Consider the following 22,055-nt stretch of genomic DNA (forward strand, 5'->3'; position numbering starts at 1 on the left):
TGTAATAATCATGATGTCCAGTGGACATTCCAAGTATTCCCAGTTTTCTGGGGGCAACATAAGCACAGTCCAAGGTTCTTTACACATTTTTTATTTTTTTTGTAAGTCACAATAGCATAGTTGTAGTGACTAAAGGTCATTGTTCCCATTAAAACAAGCAAATAAACATCCCCAAAATAAACACCCCAAAATGATAAAAAGCACACTAGATTATTTTATTAGTTTTTTGTAATTCTAATAAGGAACACTACAATTTTCTCATATTTTTCTCTTACTAGAACAGTTCTAAAGTTGAGGTATAAAAGGATTTTACAGGCCGACCAGCCTGAAAACAGAGGGATTTATATACAAGACAAATGGAAAGAGAGAGAGGTAGAGAAGAAAAAGAATGGGGTGAATAAAGAAGAAAGATGAATGAAAGGAGGGAGACACTAAGAGTCTAATAAAACAAAGTATATAAAAACGCTATCGATGCAGTTCTGATTTGGTGCAGGGGGAGCCACTCGAGCAGTGCAGAGCAGTTGTTAGCAGTAGAGTAGCAGGATGGCAAACACAGACTCAGCGACAGTGGGACAGGTATCTTCCAAAAAATACTCTATCCACTTTAGCTGGACCCAAAACTAGGCATAGATGTTATCTATATGAAGGAGCACAACACTTAAAAGACAAAAAAATCAAAATAAATCACTACATTAAATGTGAGTCACAGAACCTCAGTGTCTTTCTTTCTTTTCTTTTTTTTTTTAAAAAGAGAATTTATAGCACGTCAGAATTAAAAAAAAAAAGGACAGCTACTGTGCCTGACCTGTTAAAGACAATTCATCAGCTACATTCTACAGAGAATGAGAGTGCAGTTTTGGGTTTCTGCCTGCGGAAAAAGTATTGCTACAGTGCACATTTCTGGTAGTCTTGTTTTAAAAACAACAACGACAAAAGAGCCAAATCTGTAAGTGTAGGAAGTGTTTCTCACTGCACCAAACTCAAACTCTGTTTTCCACAAAAACACACTAAATAAGCAAAGTAAATCACTCCGAAATCCACAGTCAAACTTAAAAACTAAGCTGAAGAATTAAAATGTTTGTTTTAAAAAAGAAAGAAAACATTGTTGCTTTACTACATATGCAGAGTAAAGGCAAAAGCAAACCAGAAAACTCACAAAAAAAGAAAGAAAAAAAGAACAGAATCTTTATATAAAAAAGATATATGTTGAAACATTCCACAATCTGTACAGAGACATCCACAGACGACTGGTAGAAAAGAAAAGAAAATTATAATTTTGGTGTAGTAACAGCATTACTTGTAAAAGACAGCCATATGAAACGCTTTTAAGTAACAGTAAAGAACAGAGGACACCAGAATCTGGCTAATACCTTGAAAAGCTTGTCAGAGTTTGGTTGTTTACGAACAAAACTCTTAATTTACATTTCAGTGTCCTTTGTCTCATATGTAGAATTTGTCATTCATATATCAAAACACTCTGGTTCTACCATGACTTTTTTTTTTCTTCAATAAAGTTGTTAACAAAAAAAAGTTAGAGAAAATAAAAATGTGAAAAAATGTGTTTCTGTATTAAGCTCTAGTCTTGAATCATCACACACCCAGTGCTGCTCTTTTTTGGTTCATTTTCAAAGGAGAGAGTACAAGCCCTTGTTTGAGTGGCCTAGATAACAGACAAAGAGTGGAGTTCCCGCCATGGGGTCAGCTGAACGAGAGAACTAGAGCGACAGCGTGCCTTCCCGTGGAATGGATGCTGCCATTGCACACATGATACAATCAACTCAAAGCACAGGGGTGAGTGATAAAACATCCCTACACCTCTATTCCCCAGACCACCCACAACAAAACATCCCACCCACCCTGATACACCAAAAGTAACGTAAGGTAAGATCAGACACACACACACACACACTCGCACACACACATACACACATACATAAAGACACACAAACACATACACTAACGCAAAACTGACAAATCTCCTTGTTTTCACCCCAGGTGTAACTTTTCAGACTAACACACCCACCACAGTTTTGTCATCATAATTACATATCTGAAAACATTTTTGGTTTGTAACAATACAGGTAACAACTGTAATCGGTCATCTGTGGCCTCCTGCATGTTGTGAAAGGAGGGGGAGGAGGAAGGGGGGGGGGGGGGGGAGGAGGAAGGGGGATCAGATGCTTTACAGCAACCTGTTCGGAAACCCTAAACAGAGACCATTCAAAGAAAGAACAAGAACAGAAACACCAGCCAGCAGGACTTGTCAGTACATTGTGTGCATGACGATTTTTCTTTTCCTTTTTTGGTCTGTCATTAGTACCCTCTCGAAAAAGTTTTTACAACTTCTCCAGAAGTCAAATATAGAAGAGAGAACCAGTTAGTCTGAACTGAACTGATGTAGATGCACAGGTCTGATGGACACCACAAAAAACACCAACGTCTACATGCATGGAAGACAATCACACGTAGCATTCCTCTGGTTTTGAAAAAACCATTCCCTATTCAGTCTCCCACGTCTCCCCTGCCGTTATTCTAACATAAAATTATTCAACTCTACAATTAACTTTTTTTGTATTTGGTGGCTGGGGCATTACTTGAGAGGAGAAAAAATAAGAAACAGATTACATTTTTTTTATATAAAGAAAACAAAAATCCAAGGATTACACAACAGTATTGAACAAAAGTGACCAGGGTGGCTGCAGAGTGTGTGTGTGTGTGTGCGCGAGTGTGTGTATGGGAGAGAAAGAGATAGAAATCCATTTCCATAGAAAGAACCTATACATTCTCCTCTCCCAACCTCGGTCCTGCACAGTACTTTCCTGTCTCTTCGGCCTGTTAGCGGTATGTCTGACATACGTCCTGCTGCAACCTCAGCACTCCTTTGTTTTCTTTTTGAATGAAAGCATCCTATGCTCTGACCTGTGTCCTACGGAAGAGGTCCAATTGCTGAAAAAAATACTTGTGCTTAACACATTTTCATTAGTTGTCAGCTGTTGTAAACGTTGTGTCTGTGTGTGTTTGTATGTGTTTGTGTGTGTGTTGTGGGTGTCCATATACAAGCATTGAGAGGTTTGATAAAAGTACTTTAAACAACCTTATTACAATACTATAAGGTTCTTTTCACTTACTTAATAATAGTGCTACGTTGAGCTTTTTTCTTTTCTTTTGAAACTCCGTTAAAAAGGAACCGACTTGCAAGAAGCAGAACAGGATGTAAGGATATCTTGCATTGGTGTTCAGTTCAAGGGTGTCTGAGGTTGTTCTGTGAGGAAACGGAAGGGATGACCACTGTTGGACAGCACTTTGGTACAAGCGTGGTGGTGATGGTGGTGGTGGTGGTGGTGCTGGGGAGCCGTTTGTAGGACCCAGAGAGGGAGGTGTCCACTGTGACTGGAGAGAGCTGCAGACTCAGCCCCAAGACAGAGGGGCGTCTGGTGCTCAGCCGCCTGCTGGTTTCACCCTCAAAAATGAATGCAGAAGTCTACAGAGGGTGATGCCTTGTTTGTGTGTGCATGTGTGTGCATGTGTGCGTGCGTGTTGGTGGGTGGAGGATGAGTGAGTTAAATCGTCTCAGGCCTTTGTTGGGAGACCGGCCATCACATTACGTTGCGTGTTGTTTTTAGGCTCACAGGAAGGAACCTCTCTGTATGTTCTATCTCTCTCGCTCCTCTATGTGGAGGAGTGTTATCACGGTCCAGCAGTGAGTTTTTGTCCTCGTTATGAGGGCAGTCCAGTCTTTTTGTGTTCTGCTGCGGTCCTCAGGAGTGAGCATTGAGTGTTTGTGTGCTTTTCCCATCATGCCTGGCCCGGTGGGATGGTCCAGAGGGCTTATGGGTAGGGTCGATCTTAGAGGTTGGGGAGGGGGGAAGGGTGTTCGAGCAAGGAGATGGCAGTGGTTTGGGGGCAGAGTGGAAAAATGTCCCACATCAGGGACAGTGGAAGGAGCGGTGGGTCGAGAAATAACAGGAGTAGGGGTGCACGTGTCAGTGGGTGTCTGTGTGAGAGTAGGGAAGAAAAGCATTTGTCTTAGTTAGAGGTGTCTGAATGGATGCTGCCGGGGGCACCAGGTGGAGAGGTGACGGAAGAGGGGTTGGTGGTGTCCTGCCAGCTGTTGTTAGCCTGGAGGGGACGGGAACAAAAGAGAGAGAGAGAGAGAGACATTTAGTACTAGCTAAGGCACCATCTGCACAAAAATGCAGCAGATTGAGGACATTCACTGTGCAGACAGTTACAAATGTATAAAGTTACATCAAGTATCAAATACTAAGTATTAGTATTTAGTGCCATGGATTCATTTGAAATATTTTTTTTTTTTAAATGAACCGCAGCTGCCTGGGTTTTGTTATTATTTCTGCATATGTAATGGTTAAAATATCTAGGGGCATCCAATGTACACTTGACATGGAGCTTAGTTTAATTCAAAAGCTTGCAAGTTTATTGAGCACTTCAACTTAGAACGTAGTGTGGAGTGAAGGGATTGGTTCCTTAGGTTTGTGACGTAAGAAACCCAGGCTGTCTGATTCCATGTTTTTCAGACCGTCGTTGGTACAATACAGTTCCAAGGTGGAAATACTTAGCCATAGCATTGACTGCTTATTTAGCTTATATGTTGTGTATGAAAAGAAAACCAAATGGGCATGATAACAAGGTTAGAAACTTGATTTCACCAAAGGGTGAAATATATATATTAGAAACATATATTTACATATACTTCCTTTTTTGTTGATTCTACAATAATTTCCAAATTTTACATTTGAATATCTATTATTACAAGCTTCCGTCTTAAAGGTGCATTAAGGATTAATAGCTATTCGCTAAAGGTATGCTAGCAGCTAAAACTAACGAAATCTCTTGAAATGTGCTGACTTTGACATTATGACAAACTAATTACTCAACGACTGTCCTTACACAGTCAAACATCAATCATGTGCAACACAAGACTAAGCAAGACGGCAAATAAGCTACTTACTGGATCGGCAGAAGGTAATCAAAGTCAGGTCGGCGGGCATCGGCAGGCAAAACTACAGAAGGCAGTTATATGCCTATCGACCCTGCTATGCCATTGGCACGGACGCAATTCTCCATATTAAAAGTCATTGTAGCGCCCCAATGTTTTTTAAGCTGTTATTTTAAGGTTAAACTGCTTATCCTAACCCTAATCCTGAAGCATAATTGTTGCATATTGTGCCTTTAAGAAGAAAAAAAAAACGATTAATTGCGATTAATCACCTTGATTAATCAACTTCACTATTATCATCATTACCATTTTGTCTGTTTTCATTATCATCAGAAACGCACACAAGGAGTGTGTATGGGCCTTGCATCTTTCTGTCCTCATTTCTACTCAGTGACTGGTCTGCAGCTACAAATGGGTGTGCAATGTTTGTCTACTGATATGAATAAAACAAGGATGAAGGAGAAAATAGAGGGAAGGTGTGTGTATATGTGTTGGCATATGTGCATTTAGTGAGCATCTGTGTGTGTGTGTATATGTACGAGTATGCCAGAGTGTACGTCCGTGTGTGTGTGTACATACACACATACACACACAAACACACAGATACATGTGTGAGCGTGTGTGTATGAATGTGTGCTCCACTCACGTCCAGGCTGTGTGGGGTAAAAAGGCCACTTCCTGACAGCTCCTCATAACCGGCCGTCAGGTGTGTAGCACGGTGCAGGGTATCCACCTGTCAGGCAACAGGGACAAGCGTTACCAGGGTGGTATGGCATTGAATAACTGCATTTATTTGCAAAAAAAAATCCTAAGCAAGTTAGACCAAAACTAATCAGAGGTCAACACTAATTAACTACATTTGTTGAACACAAATTCTCTAAATATGTTGTACACCAAACACAAGCCATCTCCAATTGCACATGCAAGATGTGTGCATGTACACAATCTTGTTCCAGGACCTTAAAATAGACACAACTTGTGACATTTAGACAGGTAAGCAGGTCAACATTTTCAATTCAAACTAAAAGACAAGAAACATAACAAACTACTGAAGTAACATAGAATCTGGTTTGCAAAAAATAAATGTTCTAGCTCTTTGCATGGTTAAACCAGTTCTCTTTTTTAGTTTGAATGCCATCACACCTACAAAAAAAAATAACACAATGGACTAGTATAACACCACTCTCATAAGTCACTTCACAGCTGCTTGTTTTTTCCACCGACTGACGCTGCCAGGAGGAAGACAATGAAAGCCTTACAGCTGAAGCATCCCAACATGCACCATTTATTGGCGTTACAACTGCTGGGGGTCCACATTCATATTATTACGCACTCCAAACAAATTATACCTCTGCTGTCACCAAGTAATCCATCTAATTTAAAGGTGAACCACTTGACACACAGAAAGGAGTGTGGTGAGAAATCCTCTCCTCTCTGTCTAGACTTGGCAGTGGTGCTGAAGGCACCATAAATCTCGTCTGGATCTCAATAGGGGCTTCAGCTTCATCCCATTCTCCTTCTCCCAGCAGGGGCAGATTAAATGCTTAAAGGGCCGCAGAGTTCAATGCTCTGCTTCGCCTCGCGCAGATCGCTGCCTAGTGCCTCTTCAGTGACGAAACGATAAAAAACCCATTTCTTTACGGCAGAGCGGCTTGTCAGCGTTTTTAAGAGAGCAGTCTATCCAAATCAAGGCCTGTATTTCACATTTTGCCAGGGAGGTTGGTTTTCCCGGCCCTGGCTGTCCCTCTGAAAGCGAGCCTCACACATTTGTCTGTATGGCTACAATGCACAGTTCAACCCAACCAAATATGTCAAATAAATCCACTTAAGACTGGTTCAAAATAACATAACATGTTTGTGTATAACAGCACTGGGTCTACTCAAACACCTTATCCACAGTACTGGGGCACAAGGAGAGGGGGGCTTCTGGGTTGAAATGATGGAGGAGATGAGAAGAATCAAAATGGAAAATTAAAACGAGAAAACGAAAATGATAAAGATGGGATCTCACAATCACAAACAGCACTGATCCAATGGGAGGGCTAGAAAACATTTGTGGGTGTTTCAAGCGGGCCACACACACTAGGCTGGGGATCTGTCAGGGCTAGAGGGAGGATGGGGGTGGGGCATCATGGGGTCCGGGCACTTCTGGTGATGCAGGGCTGGGGGGCGAACGGTGCAGGCAGAGGGTGGTGACTACAGAACTGCCAGGCAGATAGAGGGACAAAGTAGGGGATGGGGACAGGGGCATTGATGCAGGCTCACTGGGGACATCTTCAGCGCCTACCTGCTGCTGAAGAGAGGGGGCGACAGCGAGGCCCTCCCCGTTGAGCGAGCGCAGACCGAGGTAGGCGTCTCCTGCGTGAGAGAGGCTGTACGAGCCCGACGATCCTGCAGGTGATACACGGAGCCCGTCAGGCATGCCGTATTTGACCCGGTGAGTGAGGGGTGTTAGAAGTGGCATGGGGTTACACACACCACTGTGCAAGATAGCTGCTTCTACGTGTGACACTCCCTACTATAAGGCAACCCAGTCACATTTGTCTTTCCGGTCTGGGAGACTGTCTGTTCTGGGTCAAGAGTATCTGCCTGCATTAGTCGACAAATATTCTAGAAAAAAAAATAAAATAAGTAAAAATTAAATGAAACGAGGCAGTCCTGAAGTCATGCCACCTCACTGTAATAGAACACCACTTTGGTAAACTTTGCCATATCTCTGGCTCCATCTTAGATCTTGTGTCTCAGCAGGGAACTTTACCCGGCCGATTCATTGACAGGACTAGGGAAATGAAATGTCGGATTACGTCTGATAAGTAACCAGTCATGACATGGCATGGTCTTCCATGCGGAAGAGCGTTATGATGTTAATACTGAAGTCACCTACCTTTGCCTGTTTGCATCCTGAGCAAGTAGGGCTAGATTTCACTATCTAAATGTGCGTATCAGTGAATGTGTTTGGTTCTCTCTTGTGTAGACAAAGGCTTAAGAGACACACAAACGGTTGGGTGTTGGACTTACAGAAAATCAGATAGTGTTGCTACAATAAAAGATGAAAGAACAAATAACATTCAACGTAATAACTGTGTGTTGTGTAAAACATGTACAAAGTGATCAAACTCTTTCTGTTCGGACTGAAGACCCCTCTGAAGTATCAAGCATACATTTTCTGTTAGCTCACCACCTTTGAAAGAGCAAGCTCACTGGATAGACACGCCACTAACAGCCTTTGTGCTATTATACCTTAATGAGACAACCATCAGTAACCTTAATACATATCTGACAGCTGGCGATAAATCTGAGAAATTAGTTTCCATATCTAATCAGCACCTTCACACATAGCAAAGCAAACTTTTGCTCTCAGCTGAAGGCTTGTTTGAAGTGTCTTGCGGTACATAATAAACACTCTGCAATTTACTACTTGTGAAGGCAAAAGCAACAAAAACTGATTAACTCGGCGTCAAAAAACACACAGGCTCTCTCACACACACACACACACACACACACAGAGTTGTAAAAATGGACACAGTTAGGACAGGGGGACAGATGGGTGAATGTTTATTAAATCTGTACTAAAGTGTGAGTGTAACAAAGTGACACTAGGATGTGTGCATACGATGGATCTATATTAAGGAAGCTTAGACACATGCAGGTACCAAACAATTGAGCTACTGCTACTCTACACCCTGGGCCAATGTATCATGCATTTGATCCTGACTACATGAGTGGGTGTGAGCGGGGTTTGAGTGTGTGCGCTACAGAGGGCTGACGGGGGAGGTGGAGCAGACAGTACCTGAGTTGGGCGTCGCCGGAGAGTTAGCCTGGCTAGCTTGCGCCGACACATTGGCAGCGTCCACTGCTGTTTTTACCGCGTACAGGTTCGCTTCCTCCTGGAACTTACCAATGTTCTTCTTGTACCGAATTCTCTTGTTGCCGAACCAATTAGAGACCTGGAGAAAAGAAGGACGAGGAAGACGACATGAACATATTTAAACCCTCCATGCATACAGACAGAGGGGGGGTTTCTACATTTGAGTCTGATTTATTACACACTTTTATCCACAGCGACTAACAGAACACACACAGGAGGCATACAATTCTGCAGTGTTTTGAGGCTCCCTGGGATCTACTTCAATGTCCCTGGGCGCAGCTAGTGTCTTGCTCTATAAGCCTAGTATGGGAGGACTGCAGTAGAGGCAGACACATGTGGGGCAGTTAGTGCTGAGCTCCGAGGGCTCTGTGATCTTAATGCTTAGGGGCTGGTGCAGTGCCAGCGGCTGAGGTGACGGGGCCTTCTGACCTGAGAGACGGTGATCGCGCACTTCTTGGCCAGCTCCTCCTTGGCTTCCTCGCTGGGGTATGGGTTGGACAGGTGCGAGTAGAAGTACTCGTTGAGCACCTCCGTTGCCTGTTTGTTGAAGTTGCGCCTCTTGCGCCTGTGAAGATGTAAGATGAGACGTATTTCAAGATTAAACGTTTTACAGATTAAATACAGAAGGTTTCCTGATGTATCAAAAATTGTAAAGACTATGTAAAGAAATAAAATATGTCAAATTGGCTCTTTCTATACAAAACTGTCAGTAGAAAAACCAAATACATGATCTTCCCATTGATTTCATTTCAGCTTAAGGATTGCTAACACACACTAACACAAAGACACACTCTTACCTGGCGTCCAGGAAGCGCGAGCGCAGGATCATGACGGCCTCACAGGTGCTCTGCTTGAGCTGCATCTGGATAGAGCTGAACTTGCGGTGGATGATGCTCACCATGCGCTCGATCTCCTTCGGGGAGATGGGCCGTGTGCGGGACTGCTCCCGCAGCAGGTTCATCACGTGGTTGGTGAACTCACTGCACGCCTGGGGAACAGAGGGGGGAGGGGGGCATGTTACAGAGAAGCCTTAACAGACAGGTCTTTCTACTTGACGGGACTAAGGAAATAACAATTTCTCCAAGCAATTGTTTTAGTCCATCATGAAAATCCAGGGTCCTATAAACATGGATGGGGAGAGACTCATCATTTCACATGGTCCACGTGCTCAAGTACAAAATATATTTTACTGGATAATACATAATCTTCATGCTTACAGTGCAGCAAAGTAATGATGGTTCATGCTACAAGAGCAGAACAAACTACAGCAGCACAGACTACACTACTGAAACCCTGTGATTGGGGCTATACCATTTCTAAATACCCAAACCATGCTCATTCTGCATGCACACACCATTAGCAGATAACACACTGGTGGGGTCAAGATGGCGACTAAAATGGCCACCAAGGTGCCTAAATTGTTAATTTAGTTTCACGGTCGCCCAGATGAACACATTTGTCAGCACATATACGAACGTTATGATGTGACAGGGTTCAACATTAACGCTGGTCCAGTTGTGCAAAACAGGTTCAGAAAAACTATATTGCAACAACTCAAAAACGGTTGACGATCAAAGGACAAGTGCACTTATGGTGCAGTGTTGTGAAATGTTATATTGGTATTGGCATTTGATTTCAGCTAGTGGTAACTACATAGGCTAAGCAGGTCGCTCATGTCTTCATCACTTCCAATAGTACACGTGTAGGCGACTATTTCCCTGGCTGCCTAAAGCTGACAGATGCCTGAAAATCAACATAACACAAAATTATGTCAAACACCACATGCTAATGTGGGCAACAGTGAAAATAAATCGAGTTAACAGTATTACAGTTAGCGTAACAAAACTTTTCTCTTCTCTGAGTCCATTTTTGTGAGTCTGCTAGGAGTTGTTAGTGTTTTGAGTCATCACTTTGATTTGTCTTACCTGTTCATACTTCTCCAGCTCGGAGTGGTAGATCTGGCGGATCTGGGCCAGCTTGGCTCTGTAGTCCGAGTGCTCAATGCTGCCGTCGTTGGGGGATCCCCCTGCCGCAGCGGCGGCTGCTGCTGCAGCTGCCGAACCCCCACCCTTCTCCGGCCCCGACACGCCCTCGGCCAGCAGCATGTTGTCCAGGCGCATGATCTGGGGATCTGGTGGATCCTCTTCCTGAACGCCGCGAATACTGAGAACTGTGGGAGAGGCACCAAAAACATCAGTGAGTCAAAAAAGAGTGTAGATCCACTATTGTTACTATTGTTGCAAGGGTCAGGAGTCAGGATATGAAACTCATCATCAAATACAACTTCTGATTGTCCAAGTACAATATGTCAACAGTAGAATGTAATGCACATTGCACAGTCCAATTTGTTTTTTTTTGTGAGGCTGCTAAGCGGGTCAAACACATTTCTTTGTACTCTAGGAGAGATGCACTGAAGGAAAGTACTCCTTTCGACCAGCAGGGGTCAGCAGAGCCCCTCCTAGCAGTCAGCCAGTAGAGTAATGCATGAGGCATGAGTCAAGTAATAGGAGTGCATGTGCTGTCACTACGAGCAAGACCAGCCATAAGTACCGCCTACAGCCACCACACTCTACCAGTGTATTAAAACAGGACCTCTGTCAGCTCCTGGCCAGCAGCTCATCTCTCTCTCTTTTTCAATCACTCTCACACACACGTGTATCTGCCGTACAGTGTCTACATGATGACATACAGTATGCATTAGGGGTGTTACGGGACACAAAATTCACAGTTCGGAGTGTACCTCAGTTTTTTGGGTGACTGTTTGGCAGTGGGAGAAAAATAAAAAAAATCTTTCCCTTTATTTTGAAAAATGGAAAAATTCAGCAGTGCCTCATTGGCCATAACTCTCATTGAAACGGTTTAGGCCCTCAAATACTAGGATATTGCCAACATGAAAAAAAATTATCACACAACTGTCAGTTATGCTCCATCATCCGACTCTGACCTGTTGATAATAATGCGTTTATACCGGGCATGACATGCCTTAATTCTGTATTTTCTTCAACCGAGTATTGGAGCATGTCCACAGCGATAAATACTACTGTAGCATTAGTTATTACTTTGGCACAGCCTAAATCTGCAGTGAGAGGCTGCCTGAATGTTGTGGGGAGAATGCCTTCCAGTCTGTTTTTGTCTCATTCTGCTGATCGACACATTCGGGTGATGCCATCGTAAATGAAATTTCTGAAGTGTATACACAAAACCTTACAGGTAAAAAGTGTGTTCCAGAATTTCTGTTCAGAGCGTGCGAGGGTCAGGGTGTACCGAACAAGGAAGTAGCATACCAAACTGAAAATCCTGTAGCAAACAGCTTGGGACAAACACACGTACTATTACACTCTAAGCATGTGCACTGGTGAAGATGTGAATTTCCAGACTATTTCTTCCATGGGAGCATAACCTGACTTTAGGACACTCGTATGTAATGATACAGCCATTGCACAATAGAACCTTAGTTTTCATGACACCGAACTGCAAGGTCAAAATCTCTTTTGCCATCTCTAGGCAGAAAGAGCAAGAGTGGGTGTGTTCTTTCAGTGCATGGAAGAAATGTCACTATGAAATATGTGAATGAAACGATAAGGATATGGTTGGGAATTAAAATGTAGCTTTTGTACAGAAAGCCTCTAGAAGCATGTTTAAATCAACACCAGATCTAACGGCACATGCTGAGCTTTTGTTTCTTTTATTCCGTCTGCAAGGAATATTTGAATGATTACAACCACAAACATGCAGTCTGCTTACTGGTTTGCAATATCTAGCTTGTCACACAAATTCATTCACTTCACCCTCTTACATACTCCTAACCCAATTCACAAAATCCTTTTGTGCACAGTGCAGTGAATAAAGGACAGTGCCATTTCTTTTGCCCACTGCTGTGCTATAACTTGATATAAAACGACTGCCCTCCCATCTAAGAGTATCAGGCTGAACTTATTGGTGAATGATGTTTTGCTGTTTAAATTAGTTTTTCCCACTACAGCTACATTACACCAAAAGGGTGTGGCAACTGTGCCACAAAAACCCTGTGGACACAAACTGCATTAAGGCACCAAATCAACTGCATTAACCCGCCCGGTTTCTGTCGGACCAGAGATAAATAAACAGTGCAGCGGAGACAAGGGCTGCATTGTTTCAACAATGAATGAATTCCAAAAATACAACGCGCTGCCCAACACACAGGCAGTTCGCTGCTCCGCCAAAGCCAAAAGTGCGGGCAACATCTACAAAGAAGACAGAGCACATGTAAGAGCTTTTTTTGGTTTGTCTTTTTTTCATGTCCACCTCAAAATACTCCTCTCCTCCAACCCCCTTTTACTGGTCTACAAACTTTCTAGTCCCCTCTTCTTTTTCCAGCTCTCTCATGTCTTTGAAAAACAGGAGAAAAAGAGAGAAAAAAAAACTCTCCCTCTTTTCTTTTTTTTCTGTGCTGTTCCCTCCCAACCCCTGCACTCAGGTCCTCTTCTCCCCCTCTCTTTCTTTCTCTTTTTCTCCCTCTTAGGCCCCCCCCCCATCCCTTTTTTGTTTCTCTTGCTGAGGTCCTTTTCCATCTCTCCCTCTATCTTTCTCTCTCTCTCTCTGTTTAGCGCTCTTTTTCTTTCTCCCTCTCAGGTCTTCTCTCCCCCCATCTTTCTCTCTCTCTTTCTCTTTCTCTCTCTCTCTCTCTCTCTCTCTCTCTCTCTCTCTCTCTCTCACACAGAGTCACATTCCTCCTCTCTGTTGCTCCCCCTCTCATGGCTCAGGAATGCGGCAGACCCAGCCGACTGAACTAATGACCCCGATTTGCCCATCCCTCTCTCTAGCTTTTGGGCTCTTTAGTCCACTACTAAGCAGGGGGGAACTAAATGCATCAGTACTTTTTTGTGCTGGTGGGAGTACTGAAAACCTTAAAGAAGTATCAAGCAGTTTTGTGTGAGATTTTAAATTGTGTGTGTGTGTGTAACAGAATCCCAGGAGCTTGGCACTGGGCTCTGGCACCAACTTCAGCAGTGCCTGTCCCAGACCTTGCTCCAGACTAACAGTTTCCTGTTGCTGCAAGCTTAGACACGGCAGCAGGTTACCTTACAGCCATCCAGCACAACAATCAACAGCATACAATCAACAGACTCAAACTGCTTGGGTCAAGCACGAGCCCCATCCCTCTTACCCACCCCTCCCCAAACACAAACACCCAACCCCCTCATCCCCCCCTGCGGTCCCCTAACGCCCACTGATAGGCTCCAATTACACCAATTAAGCAGTGAAAAGCTAATAAGGACACATAAACACACTGTTTAGTCAAAGGGTTAACAGCTTGATTGAGGGGAATGCTTCTGAGGTCTCTCTGGCGTCTGTTGGTGCACCCTCTGCTCACACTGATAAGACTAGAAAGTGTTTGGGAGGATATACACAAAAAGGTTAATGGTAAAAAGGCAATAATGATAAAATTCCATTCCCTTTGTATTTTAATAGGGAGAAAGCCTTTAAGACAGTTTGTGTGTGTGTGAGCCTCCCTGTGAGTGTGTATGTTTCCAAGACTATTCATAAAACTCAATCTGCTAAATCATGGTAATTAACATGGTTCATTAATATAAACACAGTAACATGCTAATGAGTTAATGTACATTTTAATGTGCTGCATCTGTTAAGGCAACGCTGGTTCCTCTCCATTTAACACACTGTGGCTTGGCAAAGCCGCCGTATAAAGCCTCTCCTAGTCTTCACCTCTTAAAACATCTTAAATGTCACAATTGGAATTCTCACTACAGCAATGGAGTACTATTACAGTCCAAAAAAATGGAAATAGAAAGAGACTATTTCCTTAAACGACAAAACCAGAGTAAGAGCAGTTAGTGCCCCCCCCCCCCCCCCCCCCCCCTTGAAACACCTCCAGCCTCTGGTTTAGACAGTGGTATGCGCAGCACAGGCAGTGGGAACTGGAGAGCTGCTCCATAAAATATTCAGGGTAACCGGCTGGGTTTTGACTGAATCCATAATCATCCTCTCCCTCTGCACAGGCAAGCAGTCAGGGAGAGAGCGGCGGCGGCGAGCAAGCGGCCCCTTTGTGTCGGTGCAGGTGGAGAAACAGGTATATGTGTAAAGCGTAGACGGAGCTGAGCTGGTGTGTGTGTGTGTGTGTGTGTGTGTGTGTGTGTGTTTGTGTGTGTTGAGCGCCCAGAGCGAGTGTATTAATGGCGGAGTGCTTGGTGCTGGGAGCGGTGTATTAATGGCCCCTGTTTTTCAGTGCATTACTGGAGAGACACAGTCCATCACGGCTCGGCTCACAACACAGGCTCAGCCCTTCGCTACCCCCCCCCCGATCCTTCCCTCTCTCTATGTATCTCTCAAAGCTACCTCTCTGATTCTGTATTTCTCAATGCATGCTCTTCATTTCTTCTCCCCTCCCTCCCCCCTCTCTCTACAAGTATCAAAGCTATCTCTCTCTTTCGGTCTTCCTCAATGCATGCTAACCCTTTCTCTCTCTTTCTCCCCCTCTCTACTAGCATCCCCTTTTCACTCTGGACTCTCTCCCACAACCCCCCCCCCCCTCCCTTTCTCTTGCCTCCCCACCCCTCTCCCACCCTCTCTCCCTCTCTTTTCTGAGCCCCCCCCTCGTCTCCCTCTGTTCTCCATTTCAGTCGAGTTCTCCATGTGAGCCGCAATCCCTCATGCTGTCAGCCCCCCCTCCCCTCTCCCTCTCTCTGTAGACAGACAGGATTAGCATTTTAATTGCATCAGCTCCCTTGGGTATTCTCAGCCTTTCACTGGGAGAGAGCGAGGGAGCAGGAGAGAAAAAGAGGGAGAGAGAGAGGGGGAGAGAGAGAGAGGGGAAGAGAGAGGGGGGGGAGAGGGAGAGAGAGAGAGCACACGAGAGAGAGAGAGAGAGAGAGAGAGAGAGAGGGGGAGAGGCAAAGGAGGGGGAGAGAAAAGGTAAGGAGAGAAAAGGGTAGAAGGAGAACCAAGGAGAACTGGAAAAAAGCTTAAGGAGTCACAGAAGGAGATAGAAAAGAAAAGCAATGAGCAGAGTGAGGAAAGGAGAGAGAGAAAAAAAAACTGATATTGAGAGAAAGAGATACAAACAGTCTGAATTCAAAAATAGAAAAAAAGTGCAATAGGGTGATCATGGCAGGCAGACAATAAAGGAGAGTGTGTGTGTGTGTGTGTGTGTGTGTGTGTGTGTGTGTGTGTGTGTGTGTGTGTGTGTTTGTTTGTGTAAGTGAGTGAGGGAGAGAAAGAGAAATAACAGGGGAGAAATAACAGCATTCTGACAACAATCACTATTACATCTGGAGTGGGAGACGGGGACAATGGAGCCAGCGCATCTGAAAAACACATGCCAGCATCTTCACCAGTAAACAAACTAAACTAGAGACAACAGCAAAAAAAAAAAAAAAAAATCTTCAGCTGTGTTCTGCATCACTGCAGATAACGTGGGGTGAAGCCCATCTGCCAACTGCTAGGATGATCAATCAAAACCAAAACATGTTCGAGTGCATTAACTGAGCATGCCACCCTTGCAGCAGTGTTGTGATGCAATCACTCCGATGGCAACACACATTCAATTAATTAAATGATGGTGGGTAGTTCAAAGTAATATCTCTATTAGGGACATCTGAACAGTACACTGCTGTACAGGAGGGACTGTCTGACTAATAGGAAATGACAGATACACCACACACTAACACATGCACAGATACACCACACACTAACACACGCAAGAGGGTTAATGGTTCAGTGACAACCAGCATGATATGAAGATGTTAACCAGTCTTAACCTCAAAAAAAGGACCTTCAGACAGATGATAAAACAGAGAAAGAAAGAGAGAGACAGAGAAAGAAAGATAGAAGTGAACAAGCAAGCAAAAAAAGACGGAAAGAAAGCAAACAAGCGAGAAAGAAAGAGAGCAAACGAGAGAGAGAGAGGAAGCAAGAGAGATTGAGGGGTGTATACAGGGAGATTTCTAGAAAGAAGAGGGCACAGGACAGTGTGCCAGGGCAACATAAGCTGCCGAATCCATTCGTCACTCCCCGCCATAAGCAGCTCAGGTTAAGCAGTGCCTGTTGGGCATATTTACTGAAACCCCAGTGGCACGCACTCTGGAGCTAACTTCCTTACACACTCACCTTCTCCATTTATAATACACACACAAACAAACAAACAAACATTCTCCATTTCTAAAACACACACAAACACAGGGATAACCTGCGCTGTTCAACTCTCTTTCACCCACCTCAACCTGGGTTGGATGAGGGTTTGTGAGGGTTGATTTTGGTCTGAATAGGCACAATCAGGGCGATACAAATTAATCTCATAGGTTCTCTTAGCTTCAGTGGACCATCCTCTGACGAATGTGAGGACAATGAATCATAATCCTATCAAAAGTCTTAAGTAGCCTCACTCCCTTTTCGAGTCAATATGCCAAGAATAAGTAGCGTACGCTATAGAATGTTGTAGGCTAGCATACCTTGCTAATTGCTTATTTACAATACCCGAAACTTCCAATAAGTACCTGAAACACCTAATCGCTTTTTTGAAATTCCAGCGGTATGAAGAGATTGGTATTCATGAGTCAGATTCCAACAGGTAACTAATGTTACTCAGCTACGCTAGATACTCAGGTAACTAATGTTACTCAGCTATGTTAGCTGCTTTTTGGGTCGAGTAGCTGTCTCAAACCTTTGCAAAGGATAAACAGAGATGATAAAGCCAATCAAGTTCTATGAGGAAACAAGCACTATGTCTAGCGTAGGCTATTACACAATGTAAATGTCCACCAAAGCAGCTGAATTTGATATATTAAAACAACCACAGATCGTGTTCATTTGAGCCACCAGTGTTTTTTCTTGAAATATGCTACAAGATCCACCATTTAAGATACACGATTCAATAGCTGTTACGATCATGATTCACACTGTTTGCAATTGTTTGCCATGTGGACTGTCTTGGTCTGAATTGACCAATCATGAGTTCAACCTCGGTGAAATAACCCTGGTTGTTTTTTTGAAAGGAGCAACCGACCGGTCATTCTGCCTTCCTGGCAGAGGGAGTGGTCAGTGTTCAGAGTCAACACACTAGGATCTGATTAGGCCTGGGAATGAGAGCCACTCACACCTTACACAAACATACTGCCACAGGTACAAGCTGCCATTAATCAGCCCTTTATTAACTCCAAAAAAGAGCCTTTATGGACACCTGAGCGCCCGGACAATGGAGCTTCTCGCTGTTTGGTGTGAGGAGGAAAAATACACACGTGCATGCGCACGCTCCTACAAAAGCACTTGTTTACCTACCCGTGTTGGTGACATGACTGCACTGGGGAGATGTGGGGTGGTGGAGGAGGAGAAGAAGCCATCAGTTCAATCGTACTATGGAGGACGAGGAGGAAGTGTCCATGTGGTGCTATAGTGTTACTGGCAGGGCAACGTTCTACCAACACCAAGCTCATGAGTTCAGCGCCCAGGGAGCACATATACTGATGAAAATATATACATCCTGTACTCTACAGGAAGGATAAAAGCATCAGCTAAATGAATAAATGTATATGCAGTGCGAGGACAGTGGCTGTTGTAGCCATGTGGGCTATCCTGCTCTCTGTCTCTCCTTCTCTCCTCTGTGTGATGCTCCAGCTCATCAGCACAGCTGCCTCCCGCTCTAATTAGCACCGCCTCTTAAGGAGCTCCTAAAGACCTTGTGAAAAATGAACGCTCATTTGAGAGGTCGTTAATTTGCACTGTTATGCAAATGAGGTGGCAATTAAGCGATAGATCAGAGGAGCGGCTCCCATTTATAACCGGTGAACGAGCATTATGACAGAGCCAAACAGGGCCAGGGGACTGAGCGAGAGGCAACCAAGCACACACTCGTACACACTAACCCTGCCGCACCTCACAAACCAGCGGCACATGCTGCAGGAAGAGGGACATGGGCAAGGGGGAGGGAGCTACTCTGCCTGGTGCAGACATCTTTGCGACAGCGTGGCCCTGCAAGGCCTCTGGGGCACAGGACAACAACAACAACAACTGGAATCAGACGTGATGGGGACGCCGAGTCTCATAGTGTTTCACCTTCAGAGGGCAGACGCTGGGCCATGCAGCATGTGCAGTTACTGCCGGGACAAACAGCCGGCGCTCAGGCTCCTCTGTTTAGACTGGAGTGTTCACACCTTTGCGTGCCACAGACAGATTAACGCTAGATTAGCACACAGCTAATGCTTCAATCCGAGTGTCATCCATCCAGACCTACTCCTCTCTGCTCTCTAGAGAATGGCCTCAGAATCTTAGGGGGTGAGTGTTAGTGAGATTGGATGGTGGTTACGTGCATGTTGGAGTGGTGGCTTTGTGTGTGTGTGTACAGTGTAAGTGTCATATTGGATGGTGCTGTTGGTAATACAGAGATCCCCATCAGTGACACTTACTCGAGGGAGCGTCTCACTCCACATAAAGACATCAGAATTCCCACCTACGTGGAACGGTCTGCTTTAAGGGACGCGGAGCAGCACTTTATAAAAAACATGCCTCAAGACTCCAGCGTGGAGTGGTTCATGGTTAGGTGGAAGGGGGTGGAGGCTCCCATCAATTGTAATTAAACCTTAATTAGTCTGGATTAGGAGCCAGGCTCTGACTCTCCCTGCCCCGCTGCCGCCACCAACACTAATGCATTCCAGCTGAGTCCACATTTACATATCTTTAATTAAGGAGACGCTCGCTTCCTGTTTGAGCTGGACGTGTGACGGGGACAGAACCTGACAGGGGGCAGAGGAAGTCACAGGGTCGGGATCAATGGCATTCAAGTCCAGCTGGCCCCTGGACCACGACTCGTAGATTTGAATGGTTGTGATGCGGACAAATCATTATTGATGAGTGATTGAATGTATGAAATGACTGACGCTGTATTATCGTCTTTGTGCAAGCACATTTTGGTGCTACAAAAAACGCACTTTTGCTTTTGGGCAGATTGTAAGTAAACGCCAAGGTTTTCCGTCATATGCAAAAAAATCTTTAATATGGCAAAGGACCAAGATTTAAAAAAAAAAATGATTTACTTAATAGGAGCACACTCCTAACATTTTAGGCTTCTTGAAATGCCATGCTGTTCTCCCATTTCAACTCTTCCATTGCATCAGAGTTTATAGAAATGGCGTGAGAAAAGGACATCTCCAGAGACATCCATAGCAATCAAGCGAGCTCTTTGGCTTTGGATATTCAATTGAAGAATCCACAATAAGAAGATATATCTTCAACACCAGCGTGTGGTTCACAAAATGAATGTGCATCAAATATTGAATAAATAAACAAGGACCTGTGGGAAAAAAAAGACTGAGCACCTGATACCCTATTATTTCCATTCCCATGATTGAGTATGTGATATTCCAATCATTGACTGAGATTAGTCAAACAAATAGATAGCGTTTGTGGAGAGCGCCTGCGTACAAGATGCTGTCAGCTGGGTGTTTATCAATGCTGTGCAGCGATGCTCCTTTATTAAAGGGGGCTAGCCGCTTGACCGTTTATGCAGAGCGCTGCGGTTGAGGTCTGCGCAATATTCCCTGCTGTAATTCCTGCAGGAATAGCATAATGAAAGAGAGAGAAGACGTTCAGCCCACACAGCACAGGGCCAGAGATGGGGGTATGGGTGATGCTCTCCCACCCCCCCTCCCCAAGCCACAACGCTTGTGTTGGGGGGGGTTGGCTGTCAGGGCCAGGGGTCTGTGTGATATTAGCCGTCTGCCAATCCGGCGTGGGGAATGGACACAGAGTAATTACTGCTGCTCTTACTGCCTCATCAATCTCCCTCTCTATCGCTCCTTTGCCCCCTCTCCCCCTTCACACTATCTTTCTCATTTGCGCTCTTCTTGAAAGGGAACAGGCCAGAGAGGGAGGGAGGGAAAAGAAAGGAGAGAGGAGGAGAGGAAAGGAAAGGGAGAAAAAAATAGTTGAGTGGCAGAATACAACACCAGAAACACACACATGAATGGAATACGAGAGTACATGAAGAGATGGCTTTGAGTTCCAGGACTCACTGGCACACACACACAGCTAGAAAGATATGCAGGCACATATAGGCACACAGACTCAACCACACACACAGACTAGCAGACAGATGCACAGAAGCATGAGGGCATCGTGTTTCAGGACTCACACATAACTAAACTGATGTGTGCGCACACGCACTGGGCTAAAACGCTCCACTCGCGCTGACTCCAAGTAGACAGCATTAGTCAGCTCCGCAGAGGACTGGGCCTGAGTGCATGTTTTGCAGGGTGCTTTTGTGTCCTCCTGCTGCGCTAGACTCAGTTTCTGCTGCATTATGGGCCAGAAAAATCAGCCTGGCCTGTAGCAGCTCTACAGGAGTCTCTGCTGCTAACAACGCTAGTACCGCTAATGCTAACCCTGCCATCAGGAATCCGCTGGCTCAGCTCAGCCTCATAAAAATAAAGTCAGAGCTTTCCAACAACTCATGAAATTTTATGAGCGGCTTCAAATTAAACTCTTTTAAGAACAAATAATAATTAAAAGGCCCTTAATTGGGCCCTGGAGTCACTGGATAACAGGCTCGATAAAGGTATTAAGTAGATGGGTTGACCGGAGATGGATATTAAAGGTCCCATCAAGTGGAAGAGAACTGGTATCAGTAAATAATATACTGAATACTGATACATATGACTATGACCGAAAACACAAATTGCAGTAGTCCAGAAAGTAGTAGAAGGCAGAAACTATAGATAATATAATATTACTACGACAACAATTCTGACCACTGTTATTGTTTTGTATTAATCAGGAAGAAAATTAAAATGAAAAAAGAAAATCACACAAACCATGACGCTAAACCTAATCCTGGACACATGTGGAATATTTTAAAGAATCTAACTCTTGCTAAGTATTGCTACATTTTTGTAAATGTTTTGTTTTTACATTACTAAAAAAAAACCTGCTAAAGGTCCTGATAATAGTATAAACAGGCTGAACTGACTTAGCAAAGAGGTTTAGGCTACATATTGAGATTATTAGAAAATCATGCCAATCAATCCAAATGCAGCATTGTCTATTTGGAAAGGTAGAGATGCAGAGCTTAACATTCCTGTCTCAGAAGACTCATTTTCTGTGGCTGTGAAGGAAATTCTCAAGACTGTTTGGACAGAACTCTGCAAAAGCTCCATCCAATCCATTGCCAGGCTGTCCGAACTGGTTTCAAATCAAGAAGCAGCGGCGGCATCACACTACAGCAACTATAAGCAGTCTGCACACAGC

The 22,055-nt window shown here is 44.3% G+C and overlaps 1 protein-coding gene across 3 annotated transcripts in view; it reads right to left on the minus strand.

Annotated features, from left to right (window-relative positions):
* Positions 1-120: 120 nt before the first annotated feature.
* Positions 121-22,055, minus strand: part of pbx4 (pre-B-cell leukemia transcription factor 4) — a 33,907-nt gene continuing 11,972 nt past the window's right edge. For 2 of the 3 annotated variants that reach the window (XM_080856818.1, XM_080856817.1), the window contains 6 exons: positions 10,751-10,995; positions 9,623-9,813; positions 9,255-9,390; positions 8,748-8,904; positions 5,604-5,690; positions 121-4,119 (listed from right to left, as the gene is read on the minus strand). In XM_080856818.1, the coding sequence (XP_080712944.1) occupies positions 5,647-5,690; positions 8,748-8,904; positions 9,255-9,390; positions 9,623-9,813; positions 10,751-10,995 (773 nt within the window). In that variant the 3' untranslated portion in view covers positions 121-4,119; positions 5,604-5,646. Of the gene's footprint in view, positions 4,120-5,603; positions 5,691-7,244; positions 7,349-8,747; positions 8,905-9,254; positions 9,391-9,622; positions 9,814-10,750; positions 10,996-22,055 lie in introns of all 3 variants that reach the window. The other variant, XM_080856819.1, reaches the window with a different exon arrangement.

This window comes from Sprattus sprattus, assembly GCF_963457725.1.
Source record: "Sprattus sprattus genome assembly, chromosome: 18".
NCBI lineage: Eukaryota > Metazoa > Chordata > Actinopteri > Clupeiformes > Clupeidae > Sprattus > Sprattus sprattus.